Source organism: Budorcas taxicolor, chromosome 10, assembly GCF_023091745.1.
Source record: "Budorcas taxicolor isolate Tak-1 chromosome 10, Takin1.1, whole genome shotgun sequence".
NCBI lineage: Eukaryota > Metazoa > Chordata > Mammalia > Artiodactyla > Bovidae > Budorcas > Budorcas taxicolor.
In genome coordinates, this window is record NC_068919.1 from 88,054,530 (window position 1) to 88,073,696 (window position 19,167).

The 19,167-nt window shown below is 43.0% G+C and overlaps 1 protein-coding gene across 1 annotated transcript in view; it reads left to right on the plus strand.

The window, feature by feature from the left end:
• Positions 1–19,167, plus strand: part of NRXN3 (neurexin 3) — a 1,753,959-nt gene that overhangs the window by 477,547 nt on the left and 1,257,245 nt on the right. The window contains exon 7 of the mRNA XM_052647275.1: positions 14,567–15,005. Within this exon, the coding sequence (XP_052503235.1) occupies positions 14,567–15,005 (439 nt within the window). The remainder of the gene's footprint in view (positions 1–14,566; positions 15,006–19,167) is intronic.

Below are 19,167 nucleotides of genomic sequence, written 5' to 3' on the forward strand. Positions count from 1 at the left end.
CATAATGAAGTACCACCTACTTAGCTGATCTTAGTTCCCCTCTTTGTGACATGTAACTTTCACTGTCAAGTTGGTGCCCTCGTCAAATATTCTAAGACAGAAAGAAACATAGGCATTCATGGGGATAGATCTGTGTAGTACTTAAGAAAATATCAGAACAAGAATTAAGAGTGTATTAAATTTGTTGAGCCTCAGCTGTGTGCCAGAGACTGGGGATCCATTAGTTGCCCAATCAGGAATGCACAGCCTGTTTATAATGTCATTCCTTAAAAAGCAGGGGGAAGAGAAACACAGTCTGGGCCAAGTTTCTGATTACAGAGCTAGGCACACTCATTAACTGGAGTGACAGGTAACTCATATAAAGCATCCTCCAAGATTTCCAAGCCTTTCATATCAGATTGTATTTCATGTTACCTTTGTCTTCCATGGTCTAGAGATAGTCATTTAACATATTTACGTGGATTTTTTTTTTGTTTCCAATATTCTTAATTTGCATTAGTCAAAATGTTAGTCGCTCAGTCATGTCCAACTCTTTGCTACCCCATGGACTGTAGGCCACAGGCTCCTCTGTCCCTGGGATTTTCCAGGCAAGAATAATGACACGGATTGCCGTTCCCTTCTCCAGGGGATCTTCCGAACCCAGGAACTGAACCCAGGTCTCCCGTATTGCAGGCAGATTCTTTACCATCTGAGCCACCAGGGAAGCTTACTTTAAGTCGGCTTAATCTTCATTTACGTTATGTTGGCTTTCATGCTAGAAAGTGACCAGAGTATAGGTGGGTTCACCTCAAGTTTCAGCTCTTTGACTGGTGATAACTTCATAGAGCACTGCCTTGAATTCTGAGGCTTCATTTGGGTTCAGTGAGAAAGGGAGTAGAATAGAATTAGACCAGTTAGCAATGCCATCTTCCAGAAAGGAAGAAGAGAAACGTATATTTGCTAACATGGCGCTAAGAGATGGGAGAGTTTTCTGTCCAGTTGTGGCTTAAAGGGTCACCTGGGAAACTTTCTTAAATTTATCTACAGACCTTTTCACTATTCACTGATAAGGCCTATCTTGGAGAACTATGGCCCATATATGGACATTCACATCTTATTTCTTTGCCTGGTTCTGGTTATGCCAAGTATATGGTCTGTCTATGCCATGTTCTTGGTTCATTAATTTAGTAAAATCTTAGAAGGCTCTGGAAGAATGATAAAGCCTGAATTGGTACATCTTACCTCTTGTGATAGACTGGACTTTTATGGTATAAATACCCCACAGATTTGGTTGGCTGGAAAACTTATCTGTGGAACACATAGACAAATGTGCCTAATTAACCTTTTAGCTGAATAAAAGTCCTAAGACTTCCTGGTGGTCCAGTGGTTAAGAATCTGCCTGTCAATGTAGGGGACACAGGTTTGATCCCTAATCTGGGATGCTTCCACATGCCACGCGGCAACCAAGCCTGCTCATTGCAACTATTGGAATCTGCATGTTGTAGAGCCTAAGAAAGTTCTCTTTCCTGAAGAATAAAATTGAGAGATTGGAAGTATTAAACTTAGTGTTTCTGTCTGTAGTTGACCACAGACTTACATGCTCATTGCTTTCTCTTAATGAATCCGTCAAGGGAATAAATGCTTGCCTGAGTCTTCAGGCTAAGCGGTGATGACTTGCGTCATTCACGCGGCTCTGGAGCTGGCGCCCGTGGCCCCGGGTTTATAAGGTCAGACTAACTGGCTGCTGCGCAGTGCTTGCTCATGTGTCCCTCTCTCTGCGTCGAGCTTTTTTTTTTTTTCAAATGAGGGAGGATCTGAGGACTTTGCTGATTCAATTTAAGTACTGAAGTTTTTCTGGATTCTTCCTATGACTCCAGCTTGCTTTCTGTCCCTTTTACTTTTTCCTGTCAGTCTCTTGCAAATGGAACCTTCACTTCAGTTGCTCAGTCGTGTCCGACTCTTTGCGACCCCATGGACTGCAGCACGCCAGGCCTCCCTGTCCATCACCAACTCCCGGAGTTTACTCAAACGCATGTCCATTGAGTTGGTAATGCCATCCAGCCATCTCATCCTCTGCCGTCCCCTTCTTCTCCTGCGTTCAATCTTTCCCAGCATCAGGGTCTTTTCAAATGAGTCAGTTCTTTGTATCAGGTGTCCAAAGTATTGGAGTTTCAGCTTCAGCATCAGTCCTTCCAGTGAATATTCAGGACTGATACTCTTCAGGATCTGGTTGGATCTCCTTGCAGTCCAAGGGACTCTCAAGAGTCTTCTCCAACACCACAGTTCAAAAGCATCCATTCTCTGGTGCTCAGCTTGGAACCATCTACCAGGGATTGTAAACTGGTAGTCTTTGAGATCCAGCTTTCATATATGTATTGTTTGACCTACAGATTATTGGATCACCAAGCCTTTTTAAATTTTATTTTTTAAAATTCATCTCTAATGGAGTATAGTTGCTTTACATGTTGTGTTAGTTTCTACTGTACTAACACAACAAATGAATGAAAGAATGAATCAGCCATGCTGCTGCTGCTGAGTCGCTTCAGTCGTGTCCGATTCTGTGCGACCTGAGACGGCAGCCCACCAGGCTCCCCCGTCCCTGGGATTCTCCAGGCAAGAACAGTGGAGTGGGTTGCCATTTCCTTCTCCAATGCATGAAAGTGAAAAGTGAAAGCGAAGTCGCTCAGTCATGTCTGACTCTTTGCGACCCCATGGACTGCAGCCTACCAGGCTCCAACATCCATGGGATTTTCCAGGCAAGAGAACTGGAGTGGGGTGCCATCGCCTTCTCCGTGAATCAGCCATACATATATATATATTTCCTCCCTTTTGGATTTTCTTCCCATTCAGGTCACCGCAGTGCATTAAGGAGAGTTTCCTGTGATAGACAGTATGTTTGCCCAACTTTAAAAAAATTTTTTTTAAAAATGTATTTAATTTTTAATTGAAGGATAATTACTTTACAGAATTTTGTTGTTTTCTGTCAAACCTCAAGTTAGTTAATTGCCAGTATTTCTCCTACAGGTTTCAACTTTCTCTGGAGTCTTTTCGGCCTTTACTTTGAGCCTCAGGACTCTCATATTTCTTGGCTCTTGCCTTGTGATTCTGAAACTCCATTCCCATTTTCTATTTCTGGGGCTTGGTTTTTATCTTTGGCAGACCCTGAGCGCTGTGAGCAGAATAGCAACCTTGGAAATGATGTCTGTAGTATGCAGCGGTGGGGGCTCAGGGCCCCAGCCTGGGTGTCAGCTGCAACTCAGCAGGCAAGTGAGTCTGCTGACCCCTGTTAGCCAGACCAGAGGTGCAGATGTGGCCTCAGCCATGCCAAATATCAGCTTCTCTGGCTTTGGAAGCTAAGAGGACCATCTGCTGCCCCATTTGTTCTAGAAGTTCACTGTTGGAATCTGGTCAGTGGTACACTGCGGCAGAAAATGATGTTAAGGATCATGAATCCTAAATATGTAGAAGGGCCTGGTATGTGCAAAAGACAAAGAATAGATAACCACTAGGTGTTTTCATATCTTATAAATGCCACACTAGGCAACTATTTAATTTTTTTTTTTTTTCGTAATTTGGCTGCATCAGGTTTTAGCTGTACGTGGAGTCTCTGCACATGAGCTTTAGTACTTGCAGCCCAGGGGCTTCATTGTCCCAAGGCTTGTGGAATCTTACTTCCTTAACTGGAGATCTGCATTGTAAGCAGATTCTTAACCCCTGGGCCACCAGGGAAGTCCCGATTTTGTTCGTTAGACTCTTGAGTGGACATGTGGCTTAGAACTTACCCTCACAGGGACTCTTCCCTGTCCTTTTTGTTTTTAAGTAATGTATTTATTTTAATTGGAGGCTAATTACTTTACAATATTGTAGTGGAATCTTCCCTTTCTAATGATTCCATGTCAGGCTATCCTCTCTGTTGATCTAGTTATGGCTTCTCACAGAAAATAACAAAATGAAGAGAAGCACCAGAAACACCAGAAACACTTTGTAGCTATGACATATTACCTCGCATACCTCTTACAGCCCTGTGAAAGGAGATACGTTACCTGTAAGTCTTCGACGTGAAGAACGTTAACCATTGTCCAAGGTCACACAGCCGGCAGGGGTGGAGCTGGACTCACACTGTACTTACTGAAGAGGGAAGTCCGTGACGTTGACCTCTACCTTGCGCTGCCACTTGAGTCCAACATCAGATTTAATGAAGATATGAGCATTTATTAAGCACCTCTACAACTAGGTGCTGGTTCAGATTTTTAAAGCTGTAATGCATATATTTTGCTGATAAGATATTTGAGGTTTACTTAAAACAGTAAGACCCGTGCTTACTGAAAGGTAACAAGGTTGGATGTTTTGAGTGACAGATGAGTTGAGTAGATACTCCCTAGGAAAGAAAATCACCACCGACCAGAGTCATTAGTTGCCTGAAGCGTGGAAGGGGAAGTAATAGAGAGAAAGTAGGGTATGTGATTCTGTGACTGCCCCAGACGCAGGGTGCTTTCCCAGGGCTTCTTATTTATTTACGCAGAGTAGAAATGTCACACAATAACAAGATTACCCCCCGGTTTATCTAGAAACTGCACAATCCTGAAAGCTGAAGAGAAAAAGCTCATTTCGTTATTATCTATTGTCAAAGGATTATGTTGGTGTAGGGAATAAATCTTTGTCTGTTTCTGGTCATATGTAAACTGCTCTGCACACAGGTATAAAGTCAAAAGGCTTCACTGGGATTTGTTGTCAACACTGTTCCACCCCAAGGCCCCTGACACTGGCTTTTCACCACTCTGTTTAGTCGGGCCCACATACTCCAGAGGATGTCCCCCAGAGTCCTGACTTCAGACACCCTCCACTGACCTGGGTCAGAACAGTGGCGCTCTGTCACCAAGTCACGGGCCTGTGAGTCACAGTCCTATAAGACGGTCTGGTGTGTTTTTTTTTAAGATTGAGATTGCCCTGTATGTAGACACGTAGAGGATTACAGGTACTTCAAAAACAAGAGAAAAGAAAGGCCATGTGGTAAATCTGCTCTTCCTGGACAGAAGAAATGGAACCACAAGGCCATCTGGGCACTGCAGGGCACAAACCCACACTCCCAGATTTTTTCTGGGTCCCTTGCAGGAGAGCCCAGGGATGTGGCGTTTACCGCAGAATATGTGGACGTGTATTCCCAGAAAGCTGAAAACAGCGTCCAGAGTGTCCTGGGATGAGATGGAATAGGGAGGAAAATACTCCCACGCGTTCTTGATAGGTGGTGACTCTTTTTTATTGTATTGTTCTTGCTATCATAGCTTGTCTTACTCCTGGTATTGTTCCTGTGTTTCTCTGTATCAAAGATTGGGGAGACATACAAGAGGTGTTGTCCTCAGTTCAGTTCAGTCCCTCAGTCGTGTCTGACTCTTTGCAACTGCATGAACCACAGCACGCCAGGCCTCCCTGTCCATCACCAACTGCCGAAGCCTACCCAAACCCATGTCCATTGAGTTGGTGATGCCATCCATCCATCTCATCCTCTGTCGTCCCCTTCTCCTCCTGCCCTCAATCCCTCGCAGCATCAGGGTCTTTTGAAATGAGTCAGTTGTTCTCAGAGAGTGTTTTAACCCTGAGCTTCTGTCCACAACTGTTTTACTGTCTGACCTTCTAAGTACTCCCATGAACTGCTACCCCTTAGATTCATACTCCTGGGCTTGCCGTGTTCCTTGAGCACCACGGAAGGGTTTAAAAAAGCACAGCATGTAGATTAGAATAACCTCTCCTGGGGCTTCCCAGGTGGTCCGGTGATTCTGAATCTGCGTGCCAGTGCAGGGGTCATGGGTTCGATCCCTGGTTCAGGAAGATGCCACATGCTGCGGAGCAGCTAAGCCCGTGCACCACAACTACTGAAGCCTGTGCACCCAGAGCCCGTGCTCCACAGCAAGAGAAGCCACCGCAATGAGATGCACTCCCCCCGCAACTAGAGAGTAGCCCCCACTCGCCACAACTGGAGAAAGCCCGCACGTAGCAACGAAGACCCGGCACAGCCAAAAATAAACAAATATCAAAAGAAGAGCAGTTTCTTTTCCAGTCAAGGCCAATGGTCTCGGCAGTCAGGCAGACAGCTCTGTCATAGGTAAGCAATAAAAGGCTTCCAAGCTTATCAAATGTTGGGTATGAGCAAGAACCAGAGTAGTCAGAGAGGGCCTTGAGTGGGTTTGGGGGTAGATCCTGGTGCAGAATCATCATTTAGAGGTTGGAGGGGAGAGGAAGGCAGTGTAGGCTGGGAAACCTACATGATGAGCAAGTATGCAGAAACCCTGACACCAGAGTTCGCACAGAGGCCTCCAGGTGCCTCCAAGTGGGGAAGGGAAGGGTAGGGATCCATTAGAGAGGGCAGCCCAGATAGGAAGGGCTTAATAAGGCTGGATGGAGCTGGGTGTGTTTTTTGTGCCTGATTTAAGGAGTTTCTACTTTATGGGTAAGCCTGCACTACTAGAGAGCTTGGAAATGGCCACCCCTGGAACATGACCTTGCCCCAGTGCAGTCAGAGAGATCTGGGTTCAAGTCCTGGTTATGCCCTTAAGGGACTGTGATGTTAGACAAGTGCCGATCCTCTCTGAACCTCATTTCTGCAAAATGAGGCTAATGTTACCTGTTTCACTTCCTTAATGTGGAAGATGCACATTAGCATTTTTTAAGTGTCTGGCACATAATAGCCTCTTGGTAGCTGGTGACTCTTTTTACTGTATTGCTCCTGCTATCATAGGTTGCCTTACTCCTGGTATGGTTCCTGTGTGCCTCTGTATCAAAGATTAGGGAGACATACAAGAGGTGTTGTTCTAAGACAGTGTCTTAGCCCTGAGATTCTGTATACAATTGTTATACTATCTGACCTTCTAAGCATGAGCTGCAAGTCCAGTGCAGTTGAGTTTAGTTCGGTCACTCAGTCGTGTCCAACTCTTTGTGACCCCATGGACTGCAGCATGCCAGGCTTCCCTGTCCATCACCAATTCACGGAGCCTGCTCAGACTCATGTCCATTGAGTCGGTGATGCCATCCAACCATCTCATCTTCTGTTGTCTCCTTCTCCTACTGACCTCAGTCTTTACTAACATCAAGATCTTTTCCAGTAAATCAGTTCTTCTCATCAGATGGCCAAAGTATTGGAGCTTCAGCTTCAGCTTCAGTCCTTCCAATAAATATTCAGGACTGATTTCCCTTAGGTTTACTGGTTGGATCTCCTTGCAGTCCAAGGGACTCTCAAAAGTCTTATCCAACACCACAGTTCAAAAGCATCAATTCTTTGGTGCTCAGCTTTCTTTATAGTCCAACTCTCACATCCATACATGACCACCCGAAAAACCATAGTTTTGAATAGACGGACCTTTGTTGACAAAGTAATGTCTCAGCTTTTAATATGCTGTCTAGTATAGTCATAGCTTTTCTTCCAAGGAGTGAGTGTCTTAATTTCATGGCTGCAGTCACCATCTGCAGTGATTTTGGAGCCCAAAAAAATAAGGTCTCTCAATGTTTCTGTTGTTTCCCTATTTGCCATGGAGTGATCGGACCGGATGCCATGATCTTACTTTTCTAAATATTGAGTTTTAAGCCAACTTCTTCACTCTCCTCTTTCATTTTCATCAAGAGGCTCTTTAGGTCCTCCTCACTTTCTGCCAAAAGGGTAGTGTCATCTGCATATCTGAGGTTACTGATATTTTTCCTGGCAATCTTGATTCCAGCTTGTGTTTTAGCCAGCCCAGAATTTTGCATGATATACACTACATATAAGTTAAATAAGCAGGGTGACAGTATACAGCCTTGACATACTTCTTTCCCAGTTTGGAACCAGCCTGTTGTTCCATGTCTGGTTCTAACTGTTGCTTCTTGACCTGCATGCATGTTTCTCAGGAGGCAGGTGAGGTGGTCTGGTATTTCCATCTCTTTAAGAATTTTCCACATATTGTTGTGATCCACAAAAAGGCTTTGAAATAGTCAATGAAGCAGAAATAGATGTTTTTCTGGAATTCTCTTGCTTTTTCCATGATCCAATGAATGTTGGCAATTTGATCTCTGGTTCCTCTGCCTTTTATAAATCCAGCTTGACCATCTGGAAATTCTTAGTTCACGTACTGTTGAAGCCTCACTTGAAGAACTTTGAGCGTTACTTCACTAGCCTGTGAGATGAACGCAGTTGTGTGGTAGTTTGAACATTCTTTGGCATTGCCTTTTCTTTGGGATTGGAATGAAAACTGACTTTTTCCAGTCTTGTAGTCACTGCTGAGCTTTCCAAATTTGCTGGCATATTGAATGCGGCACTTTCACAGCATCATCTTTTAGGATTTCAAATAGTTCAACTGGAATTCCATCACATCCACTAGCTTTGTTCGTAGTGATGCTTCCTAAGGCCCACTTGATTTTGCATTCCAGTATGTCTGACTCTAGGTGAGTGATCACACCATTGCGGTTATGTGGGTCATGAAGATCTTTTTTGTATAGTTCTTCTGTGTGTTCTTGCCACCTCTTCTCAATATCTTCTGCTTTTGTTAGGTCCATACCATTTCTGTCCTTTATTGTGCCCATCTTTGCATGAAATGTTCCCTTGGTGTCTCTAATTTTCTTGAAGAGATCTCTAGTCTTTCTCATCCTATTGTTTTCCTCTATTTCTTTGCATTGATCACTGAGGAGGGCTTTCTTATCTCTCCCTGCTATTCTTCGGAACTCTGCATTCAAATGGGTGTATCTTTCCTTTTCTCCTTTGCTTTTCACTTCTCTTCTTTTCACAGCTATTTGTCAGGCCTCCTCAGACAACCATTTTGCTTTTTGCATTTTTATTCCCCTTGGGGATGGTTCTGATCACTGCCTCTTGTACAATATCACGAACCTCCATCCATAGTTCCTCAGGCACTCTGTCTATCAGATCTAGTCTCTTAAATCTATTTCTCACCTCCACTGTATAATCATAAGGAATTTGATTTAGGTCATACCTGAATGATCTAGTGGTTTTCCCTACTTTCCTCAAGTTAACTCTGAATTTGGCAATAAGGAGTTCATGATCTGAACCACAGTCAGCTCCCAGTCTTGGTTTTGCTGACTGTATAGAGCTTCTCCATCTTTGGCTGCAAAGAACATAATCAATCTGATTTTGGTGTTGACCATCTGGTGATGTCCATGTGTAGGGTAGTCTCTTGTGTTGTTGGAAGGAGGTGTTTACTATGACCAGTGTGTTCTCTTGGCAAAACTCTGTTAGTCTTTCTCCTGCTTTATTTTGTACTCAAAGGCTAAACTTGCCTGTTACTCCTTTTGGCTTCTTTTGCATTCCAGTCCTGTATGATGAAAAAGACATCTTTTTGATGTTAGTTCTAGAGGGTCTGATAGATCATCATAGAACCGTTCAACTTCAGCTTCTTTGACGTTAGTGGTTCTGGCACAGACTTGGATTACGGTGATGTTGAATGGCTTGCCTTGGAAACGAATAGAGATCATTCTGTCATTTTTGAGATTGCCCCCAAGTACTGCATTTTGGACTCTTTTGTTGGCTATAATGGCTACTCCATTTTTTCTATAGGATTATTGCCCACAGTAGCAGATATAATGTCATCTGAAATAAATTCACCCCTTCCAGTCCATTTTAATTCATTGATTTCTGAAATGTCAGTGTTCACTATTGCCATCTCCTATTTGACTACTTCTCATTTACCTTGATTCATAGACCTAACACTCCATGTTCAATGTAATACTGTTCTTTACAACATCGGACTTTACTTTCATTATCAGTCACACCCACAACTGGGCGTTGTTTTTACTTTGGCTTTGTCTCTTCCTTCTTTCTGGAGTTATTTCTCCACTGATCTCCTGTAGCATATTGGGCACCTACCGACCGGGGAAGTTCCTCTTTCAGTATCCTATCTTTTTGCCTTTTCATATTGTTCATGGGTTTCTAAAGGGAAGAATACTGAAGTGGTTTGCCAATCCCTTCTCCAGGGGCCGATGTTTTGTCAGAACTCTCCACCATGACCCATCCATCTTGGGTGGCCCCACATGGCATGGCTCATAGTTTCCTTGAGTTAAACAAGGCTGTGGTCCTTGTGATCAGTTTGGTTAGTTTTCTGTGATTATGGTTGTCATTCTGTCTACCCTCTGATAAATAAGCACATCTTATTTGATAATTCAAAATCAAAACACTTTTAAAAGGATTCAAAATTGTACAAACATACTTATACATGATCAAAGAATGGAAGACAGTATGCAGAAGGAAAACATCCACAAGACTGTCAGAATTATGGGGCGCATCGTGTCAGAAAGGATTCCTCAAGAAAGTAGCATCTAAACTGAGACCAGAGGACCAGCAGTGTGTACTGGATGTAGATCATAGCAAGAAGAGTGTTTGGTAGGGAACAAATGGCTCAGATGGTTAAGAATCTGCCTGCAATGCAAGAGATCCGGGTTGGATCCCTGGATTCTGAAGATCCCCTGGAGAAGGAAATGGCAACCCACTCCAGTATTCTTGCCTGGAGAATCCCAGGAACAGAGGAGCCTGGAGGGCTACAGTCCATGGGGCTGCAAAGAGTCAGATACTAGTGAGCGACTCACACACACACACACAGATACAGACAGACAGAGGGGAGAGAAGAGGATCATTAAAATAATCAAAGAGCTTTAAGTTGTCTGGATTAGAGAATGAAAGGATAGGGGGAAAGAAAGGGAAACAAGTTGGGAGAGAAACAGGGACAGATCATCCTTGTCTACACTGAGGGTTATTAAGCAAGGGAATGCCTGATCAGATTTAATGGCTTTGGAAAATTCACTGTGGAACTGTGGAGAACTTGAGGGGAAGGAGCAGGGGGTTCTATTAGAAGGCCGTTGCAGAAATCCAGAGGCGAAATGGTGGTGGACAGAGTCTGGCCCTGCTGGAGTAGGCCAGGGGCTGGTTTGAGAGATCCTTAGGACTTGACAACTGGACAAGCTGCAAGTCCAAACAGCAGGTTTTATAAACCTGAGGTTGGAGTTGTCACTCTTTGGCTCTCTGCCTCTGTCATCCCAGGCTGTGTGGCATCTCCCATTGGGAGCTGTTTCCGCTTTGTCTCTCATTGCTCCTTGGGGCTAGTTGTCAACCAAGGTGCTCATTGCCACATCTTTTCTTAGTTCGGTCATCAGGCAGGGCTTTCCATTTAGATGAGAGTCTGAATTTACAGAAAATACTATACCAAATTAATGCTTTTGAATTGTGGTGCTGGAGAAGACTCTTTAGAGTCCCTTGGGCTGCAAGGAGATGAAATCAGTCAATGCTAAAGGAAATCAGTCCTGAATATTCATTGGAAGGACTGATGCTAAAGCTCAAGCTCTAATACTTTGGCCACCTGATGCGAAGAGCCAGCTCATTGGAAAAGACCCTGGTGCTGGGAAACACTGAAGGCAGGAGAAGAAGGGGGCGGCAGAGGATGAGATAGGTGGATAGCATCACTGATTCAGTAGAACTTGAGCAAACATCTGGCGATAGTGGAAGACAGGGAAGTCTGGTGTGCTGCAGTCCATGGGGTCACAAAGAGTCAGACACTACTGAACAACAGCAACTATACTAATTTGCCTTGTAAGGGAGTGCACTGGTGTTTCTTGCCATCATGCCCTCCCCAAGGTGCTGCTACAGTTGTGCATGGCCATGCCATGGTCTTGCAGTGGGCAGGTTGGCAGGGGTTGGGGTGGGGAGGTGAAGATGCCAACCATGGAGCTTCTTAATTGAAGATCACTGGGCTACAAGGTGCTCTCCTGTCCCTTTCTTATTGGTAGGAGATCCTCAGAAGAACATCAGTTCAGGCCCCTGCCAGTTTTCAATAGTACCCCAGTACTGCTGGAAAACATGGTGTACTATTGTGTTCCTAGGTTTATGTACCATTTAGGATTCTCTGTGTTCTACCAGGTATAATATCCCATTTAAAATTGATAATTGCTCTGGGGCTGGAAGGAAAGGGGAACAGTTCTGAAACAGCTATTGAGTCTCCTGCCTTTGGAAATAAATACAATGGGACTCAGAGAGGTTACTCAGCTGTCATTGGGAAAGGTGTGGAAACTGCAAATAAATAGACAAGTAATTTCAGGGCCATGGAGTAGCTAGAGAGTTCATTTCCAAAGAGCTTTTGAGAGAAGTCTTTGTCTGGCCAGTTCCCAGCTGGGATTCTCTTGTCTGTGTCTGTAGAAATCTGCATTCTAGTTATTCACTGTCTGTCCCAGTCTTGGTTCCATACCCTTCTCACAGAAGAGTTCCTCTTCATAGGATGCTGCATTCTTTTAAAAGGCCCTTTTCATTTTATCCTTCTGCCTCCTGTAGAGATGTTTGAGTTCTTTTTCCATTTATTGTGCAATGGAGCTGAGCCTCAGTCTGTCCCTGTGGGATCCCCTATTGTTCTACATTAATAATTAACCTTTACAAGAACTTTGGTCATAGGCATTTAACCCAAATGCAAAGAAAGCTGAAGTTAGGTTATGACAGAGAGCTCTCACATGTTGTTTCATGGGGATTAGAAAGGAGAAGCTGCTAGCCATTAAACATTTTTCATTTCTTTTCTCACTCACTTGAGTGATTGCCTGAGAATCTTGCAGTTTTTTTTTTTTTCCTTTTGCGCATGGTCAGTCCGCTAGAATTAAGAAATTTAGCTTTTGAACTGGGAAGTTGAACATGCGTGATTTCCAGCGTGTTATTACAGATGAGCTCATGGGTGCTGGTGGTACAGCCTTGTGCTGAATGTCCGTAGGTGGCAAAGCACATGGACTCTGGAGCTAACTCCCTGGGTTCAAGTCCTACTCTGGCACGTAACTGGCTGTGTGACCATGGACTGGTTCCTTAACTACTGGCCCTGTCCGTTTCTGCATCTGTAAAATGGGAGAATGATGGTAGGTACCTCAAATGGGTGTTGTCAAGATCTGATGGGGTGCTAGACTTCAGATCCTGAGTACAGAGCCTGGTAGGAGGTGCTCAGTAAATATTAGTATTGTTACTGTTCTCAGTGTTACTGACTATGATTTCACCCATGGCGAAGGTCGTATGGTAGGAGAAACTTTTTCAATTCTTTGTTGTTAATCCATGTGAAAAGGCATACATCTTTGCTTGATTCTCTCCTCATGTTGGGAGATAGAAGAGAAGCAATTCTACAGCTAGACGTTTGGGATTAAATGATATATACTGGAATGACTCACTCAATTAACTTTTTATCACTGAGATGAGTTGTAAGAGTTTAGCACTTAAGTCTCGTTATTTTACTGAAAATGGAGATAAGACAACTTTCTCAGGGCTGTAGAAAGGACCAAGTGAGTTAACAGCCACACTCAAAATAGCTGAGAAATTTGTTCCCATACTCCGTGTCCTTTCTAAGTGCTTCCCATGTAGTAACTCATTCCATCCTTAAGAAACAGTCTATTCCTATATTCCCATTGTCAAAGGAGGAAGCAAACCAGAGGACATTAAATAACTCTGAAGTTCACACAGCTTGGAAGTAGTGGATGTAGGACTGGAACCTAAATCGAGGTCCTGATTTAGAATTTGAATAAGACAATGTGAAGGACATATTAAAGTGGTCTACATAATCAGTACTCAGATGCTAGCCTCTTTGCCCTCTGTTTTCGCCTGTTTATTGTTACAGTATGGATGTGACATTGCCTAGAGATCAAAGGACCAAGACCTGTCTGAGGGCCCTGCATCAAAATTCAGTTTTAACAACAACAAAACCTCTGAAATTCTAATCTGGGGAAAAAGATTAATCCTTACTTCTACATAGATTATATGAGGTTTAGAAAGTCATAATTTAAAAACATGTTTTAGGGTGTTTCATTCTCTTACTTTGTGTATATAGAGGATACATGCAATGTGGAGAAAAATATAGATCTTCCCTCCCAATGCTTAACACTCAGTCATCTTATATAGTAAAACAAACTGTACAGCAAGATATAGTGAAAAGTAAGTCTGTCTCCACTCCTGAATATTAATTCTACAAATCCTCTCCCTAGTGACCATTTTACAGTTTCTTGTGTTTCCTTCCAAAAATGTTTAATGCATTTGCAAACATATATACATAAAATGCACACTTCCTGACACACACACCCGCTTTGCATAATGATAGCATAATTCACATGGTTCTGTTCCTCGCTGATTCACTTAACAGTATTACTCAGAAAATCCCCGTCAGAACTGGGAGCGCTGCTTTGTTTTTGAGGGCTGCCTCATAGTCCATTATACGGATGGGCCAGTCTGTCACTGATGGTCATTTAGGTTGTTTCTGGTCTTTTACTGAGGACACTGCAGTAAATATCTCTGGAAGTATTTGTGTCTGTGCAACTCAGTCTTTCTTGATTTCTGCTTGCATTGTGTAACTTTCTGATGCTGCAAAAAATCGGCCAGAAGGAAACAGACAAAAGGAACACAGCGGAGATACAGGGGCTTCTTCCCAGCTTGTGCGCACCTCAGAGGTTTGTGCAGCTGCTTTTAAAGTGCTGTGGCTCATGTTTCTCATATTATTTCAGACTCTTGTGTCCTGAAGCTTCTTCTCAGGGCTTTCCCCTGAGTTCCCAGTGAGCGATGGGTGGTTGCAGCTTGCAAGATTGATTCATATGGCACTTGTTTGACTTTTGACAGGTTGTTTATAAGAATAACGACATCCGTCTGGAGCTGTCTCGCTTGGCCAGGATTGGGGACACCAAGATGAAGATCTACGGCGAGGTGGTATTCAAGTGTGAGAATGTGGCCACACTGGACCCCATCAACTTTGAGACCCCAGAGGCTTACATCAGCTTGCCCAAGTGGAACACCAAACGCATGGGCTCTATCTCCTTTGACTTTCGCACCACTGAGCCCAACGGCCTGATCCTCTTCACTCACGGCAAGCCCCAAGAGAGGAAGGATGCTCGGAGCCAGAAGAACACCAAGGTGGACTTCTTTGCTGTGGAACTCCTCGATGGCAACCTGTACCTGCTGCTTGACATGGGCTCAGGCACCATTAAAGTGAAAGCCACGCAGAAGAAAGCCAACGATGGGGAATGGTACCATGTGGATATTCAGCGAGATGGCAGATCAGGTAGGAAGAGGCAGGGTGTATGCAAACTTCCCCTTCCTTATAGTTTTTTTTTTTCTTTTTTAGTGTTTGTACTTGCTGATTCTTCTGCTATTCTCCTTAATGCTTGTTGTAAGATGATGTTACTGAACAAGACACCTGGCTTATCAAAGGCTGACATTCTTCTCATCTCCCTTGTCACTCACTGCACAGTGGTTTCAGTGATAGCTCTGAGACCCTGGGACTGAGGATGGTTTTACAAGGAGCATTCTAACTGCTACCAAAGTGACTGTCATGTCACTGGTGTGATGGGTTTTTTCCCCCTTCTCTTCTTATTCTCCTTTTTCTTATCACCATAGAAACCAACTGTGACATCACAGATGCTGCTCTATGTGATTACTCTTGTAGAATAAGCTGCACTGTGCAAGGGTTTATGCAACGATTCACCCTTCAATAATTGTCAAGAGTCATATTGCAGGGGAAAATTATGACAAGAAAGGAAAAGACAAATTGATTTTTCCTGAAGTCATGTTCAATTTAAAGCCTTCCTTTGGTGTGAAAGCCTATATTTCACTGTTTGCTCAGACCTCACTAACTCTCCCTTCGTCTTCATAACCTTCTGCATTTGCTTCAAGTGGCTTTGTTTCTGCAGCCATGGATCAAACAAGCTAGCTCCAGGCAGTACATAGCCACTCTAGAATAGTAACAAAGGATGGGGAGTGGGGAAACACAAATAGAGAAGCTGAGGCTTTGGAATGCCTGGACAGTCTGCCTGCTTTCTGTGGACATGTGGCGATGAAGGTCACACCCTGTGCCATCAGAAAGGACATTTCACCCAGAGTAGTAATTAGAGCATCTGAATTTTGCATTTATTTCCTGATTTTCCATTTAGGTAGTATCATACTCAAGAAATGTCTCGGCTCTGTTTGCCATATTTTGAAGGTTTTTCTCTCCTGGTGAACACAAAAATGCCTTCCTTTTGGACACTTTGTTTCTGGGTGCAATTGACCGATAATAGAAAGCAGTAGTTCCCCTAACAGGCTGTAGCCAGGCATGCGTGGATGGCTCTTCCGCATCCTCCCAGAGCTGGAGGGATGGCAGAGATGAGCAATGTTGCCCTTAGGAGGAGCCGCTTAGGTTCCGTGCAAAGGGCGGACGGGTGGCAGATTGTAGACCTGGATGGTTTATTGCCAAGAAGGCTGCCTTATTGATTGCCTGAAATTTGATCGGAACCAAGAGACTTCAAATGAAATGTGCTTGTTGGGCAAGAATGAGCATTTTGTTCTTTTTAAGCAGAAAACACACAAATTTAATTTCTTCTGAGGCCAAATCTTTCAAAGTTTATCCGTAAATGTCGGCCAGGGCCGAGCGAGAAAGCTATCTGAGAATTATAAAGGAAACACTCCTGCTAGTTTTTAAGACCGTGCACATTGGGTTTTCGGACTGGTCATGGTTGACGGCTTTCATGATTGACTAACCTAGACCTTGGCACAGCTTAAATGTCACCTATCTGAGTCACAGGGAGGTTAGAACATGTAAAATTGCCACATATCTATTTCTGTTTATTCTCAACACTAATTGCTTTTTCAAGTAGGGTGTTATTTTGTCTGGTTAGAACCATCAGACCCATTTTGACAAACAAGTTTTGATTACAAAACACTTTAATTTTATACTTGGGTGCTATGGCATTGGTTTGGAGAAGGAAATGGCAACCCACTCCAGTATTCTTTCCTGGAGAATCCCATGGACAGAGGAGCCTGGTGGGCTACAGTTCATGGAGTCGCAAAGAGTCGGACATGACTGAGTGACTTCACTTTCACTATGGCATTGGTTAATACTTTGACACACTGATAAATTTGATCAAGACCTATAAAAGTTTACTGAGTAAACAAGGGGGTGACAGAAGATGAGACGGTTGGATGGCATCACCAACTCAACGGACATGAATTTGAGCAAACTCCAGGAGATAGTGAAGAACAGGAGCCTGGTGTGCTGCAGTCTATGGGGTGGCAAAGAGTGGACGTGACTTAGCTACTGAATACAACACACACTGATAAATTTGATTAAAGCCCATAAAAATTTACTGAGTAAGCAAGGAGGTGATAGAGGATGAGATGGTTGCATGGAATCACTAATTCAACCGACATGAACTTGAGCAGACTCTGGGATATAGTGAAGGACAGGGAAGCCTGGCATGCTGCAGTCCATGGGGTTGCAAGGAGTGGACATGACTTAGTGACTAAACAACAAAAAAATAATTTTCATGTATAAGCAGCATAAGAACATTTTAATATGTTTTAAATGTAGATTTATTTTTATTCAGAAATACTTTCATAATCAATGTTAATTAGAAGTTTAAAAATTCAAAAGGGACACAAAATAATTAGTCTTAGAGACACAAAAATGGGTCTTAGATGTTATGTCAAACTTACAAGTTTTAAAAGTGACATTTATACAGTGTAATTTAGCTCTCATAAGTGATTTTTTATAATCAAATTATTGCAGTAAGAACACAAATTATCATATTACCTTTTAGATTATTTTTTGTTTTACAATATATTCTTGTCAATAAATTATTTAAAAGTATTTAAACCTGATAGAAACTCATTTTTTAAACAATGTGCCATGGAAGAAATACAGTATCAGAGACACTCCTGTCCTTTACATGCTGTGGAGATGGGGAATACTATAATTGGGGAAAAAAAAAAAGGCTCTTAATGCATTTCCTGGGGAGCACATTAATATTTACACTTGGGTCTATTATTCTTTAAACCAGTTTAGATTTGAAGAAATTTCAGAAGGCTTTTTTAAGAAATGAAGAACTTCATTTCTTCCTGAGAGTATTTTCTGGTATGTCGTTCTTATCAGTTCAGTTTAGTCGCTCAGTCAGTTCAACTTTTTGCAACCCCATGGACTGCAGCATGTCAGGCTTCCCTGTCCATCACCAGTTCCTGGAGCTTACTCAATCTCATGTCCATTGAGTCAGTGATGCCATCCAACCATCTCATCCTCTGCCATCCTCTTCTCCTGCCTTCAACCTTTCTCAGCATCAAGGTCTTTTCCAATGAGTCAGTTCTTTGCATCAGGTGGTCAGCATATTGAAGCTTCAGCATTAGTCCTTCCAATGAATATTTAGGGTTGATTTACTTTAGGATTGACTGCTTTGATCTCTTTGCAGTCCCTTGGACTCTCAAGAGTCTTCTCCAATACCACAGTTGAAAAGCATTAATTCTTAGGTGCTCAACTTTCTTTATGGTCCAACTCTCATATCCATATATGACTACTGGAAAAACTGTAGCTTTGACTGGACGAACCTTTGTTGGCAAAGTAATGTCTCTGCTTTTTAATATGCTGTCTAGGTTGGTCATAACTTTCCTTCCAAGCAGCAAGTGTGTTTTAGTTTCATGGCTGCAGTCACCATCTGCAGTGATTTTGGAGCCCAAGAATATAAAGTCAGCCATTGTTTCCACTGTTCCCCCATCTATTTGCCATGAAGTGATGGGACTAGATGCCATGATCTTAGTTTCCTGAGTGTTGAGCTTTAAGCCAACTTTTTCACTTTCCTCTTTCACTTTCATCAAGAGGCTCTTTAGTTCTTCTTCACTTTCTGCCATAAGGGTGGTGTCATCTGCATATCTGAGGTTGTTGATATTTCTCCCAGCAATCTTGATTCCAGCTTGTGCTTCCTCCAGCCCAGTGTTTCTCATGATGTACTCTGCATATAAGTTAAATAAGCAGGGTGAGAATATACAGCCTTGATGTATTCCTTTTCCTATTTGGAACCAGTCTATTTTTCCATGTCCAGTTCTAACTGTTGCTTCTTGAACTGCATACAGATCTCTCAAGAGGCAGGTCAGGTGGTCTGGTATTCCTATCTCTTTCGAAATTTCCCACAGTTTGTTGTGATCCACACAGTCAAAGGCTTTGGCATAGTCAATAAAGCAAATGTTTTTCTGGAGCTCTCTTGATTTTTTGATGATCCAGCGGATGTTGGCAATTTGATCTCTGGTTCCTCTGCCTTTTCTAAATCCAGTTTGAACATCTGGAAGTTCTTGGTTCACTTGAAGAAGACTGGCTTGGAGAATTTTGAGCATTACTTTGCTAGCATGTGAGATGAGTACAATTGTGCAGTAGTTTAACAGACCTATATTAAAATGAGGCCTGGCGTGCTGCGATTCATGGGGTC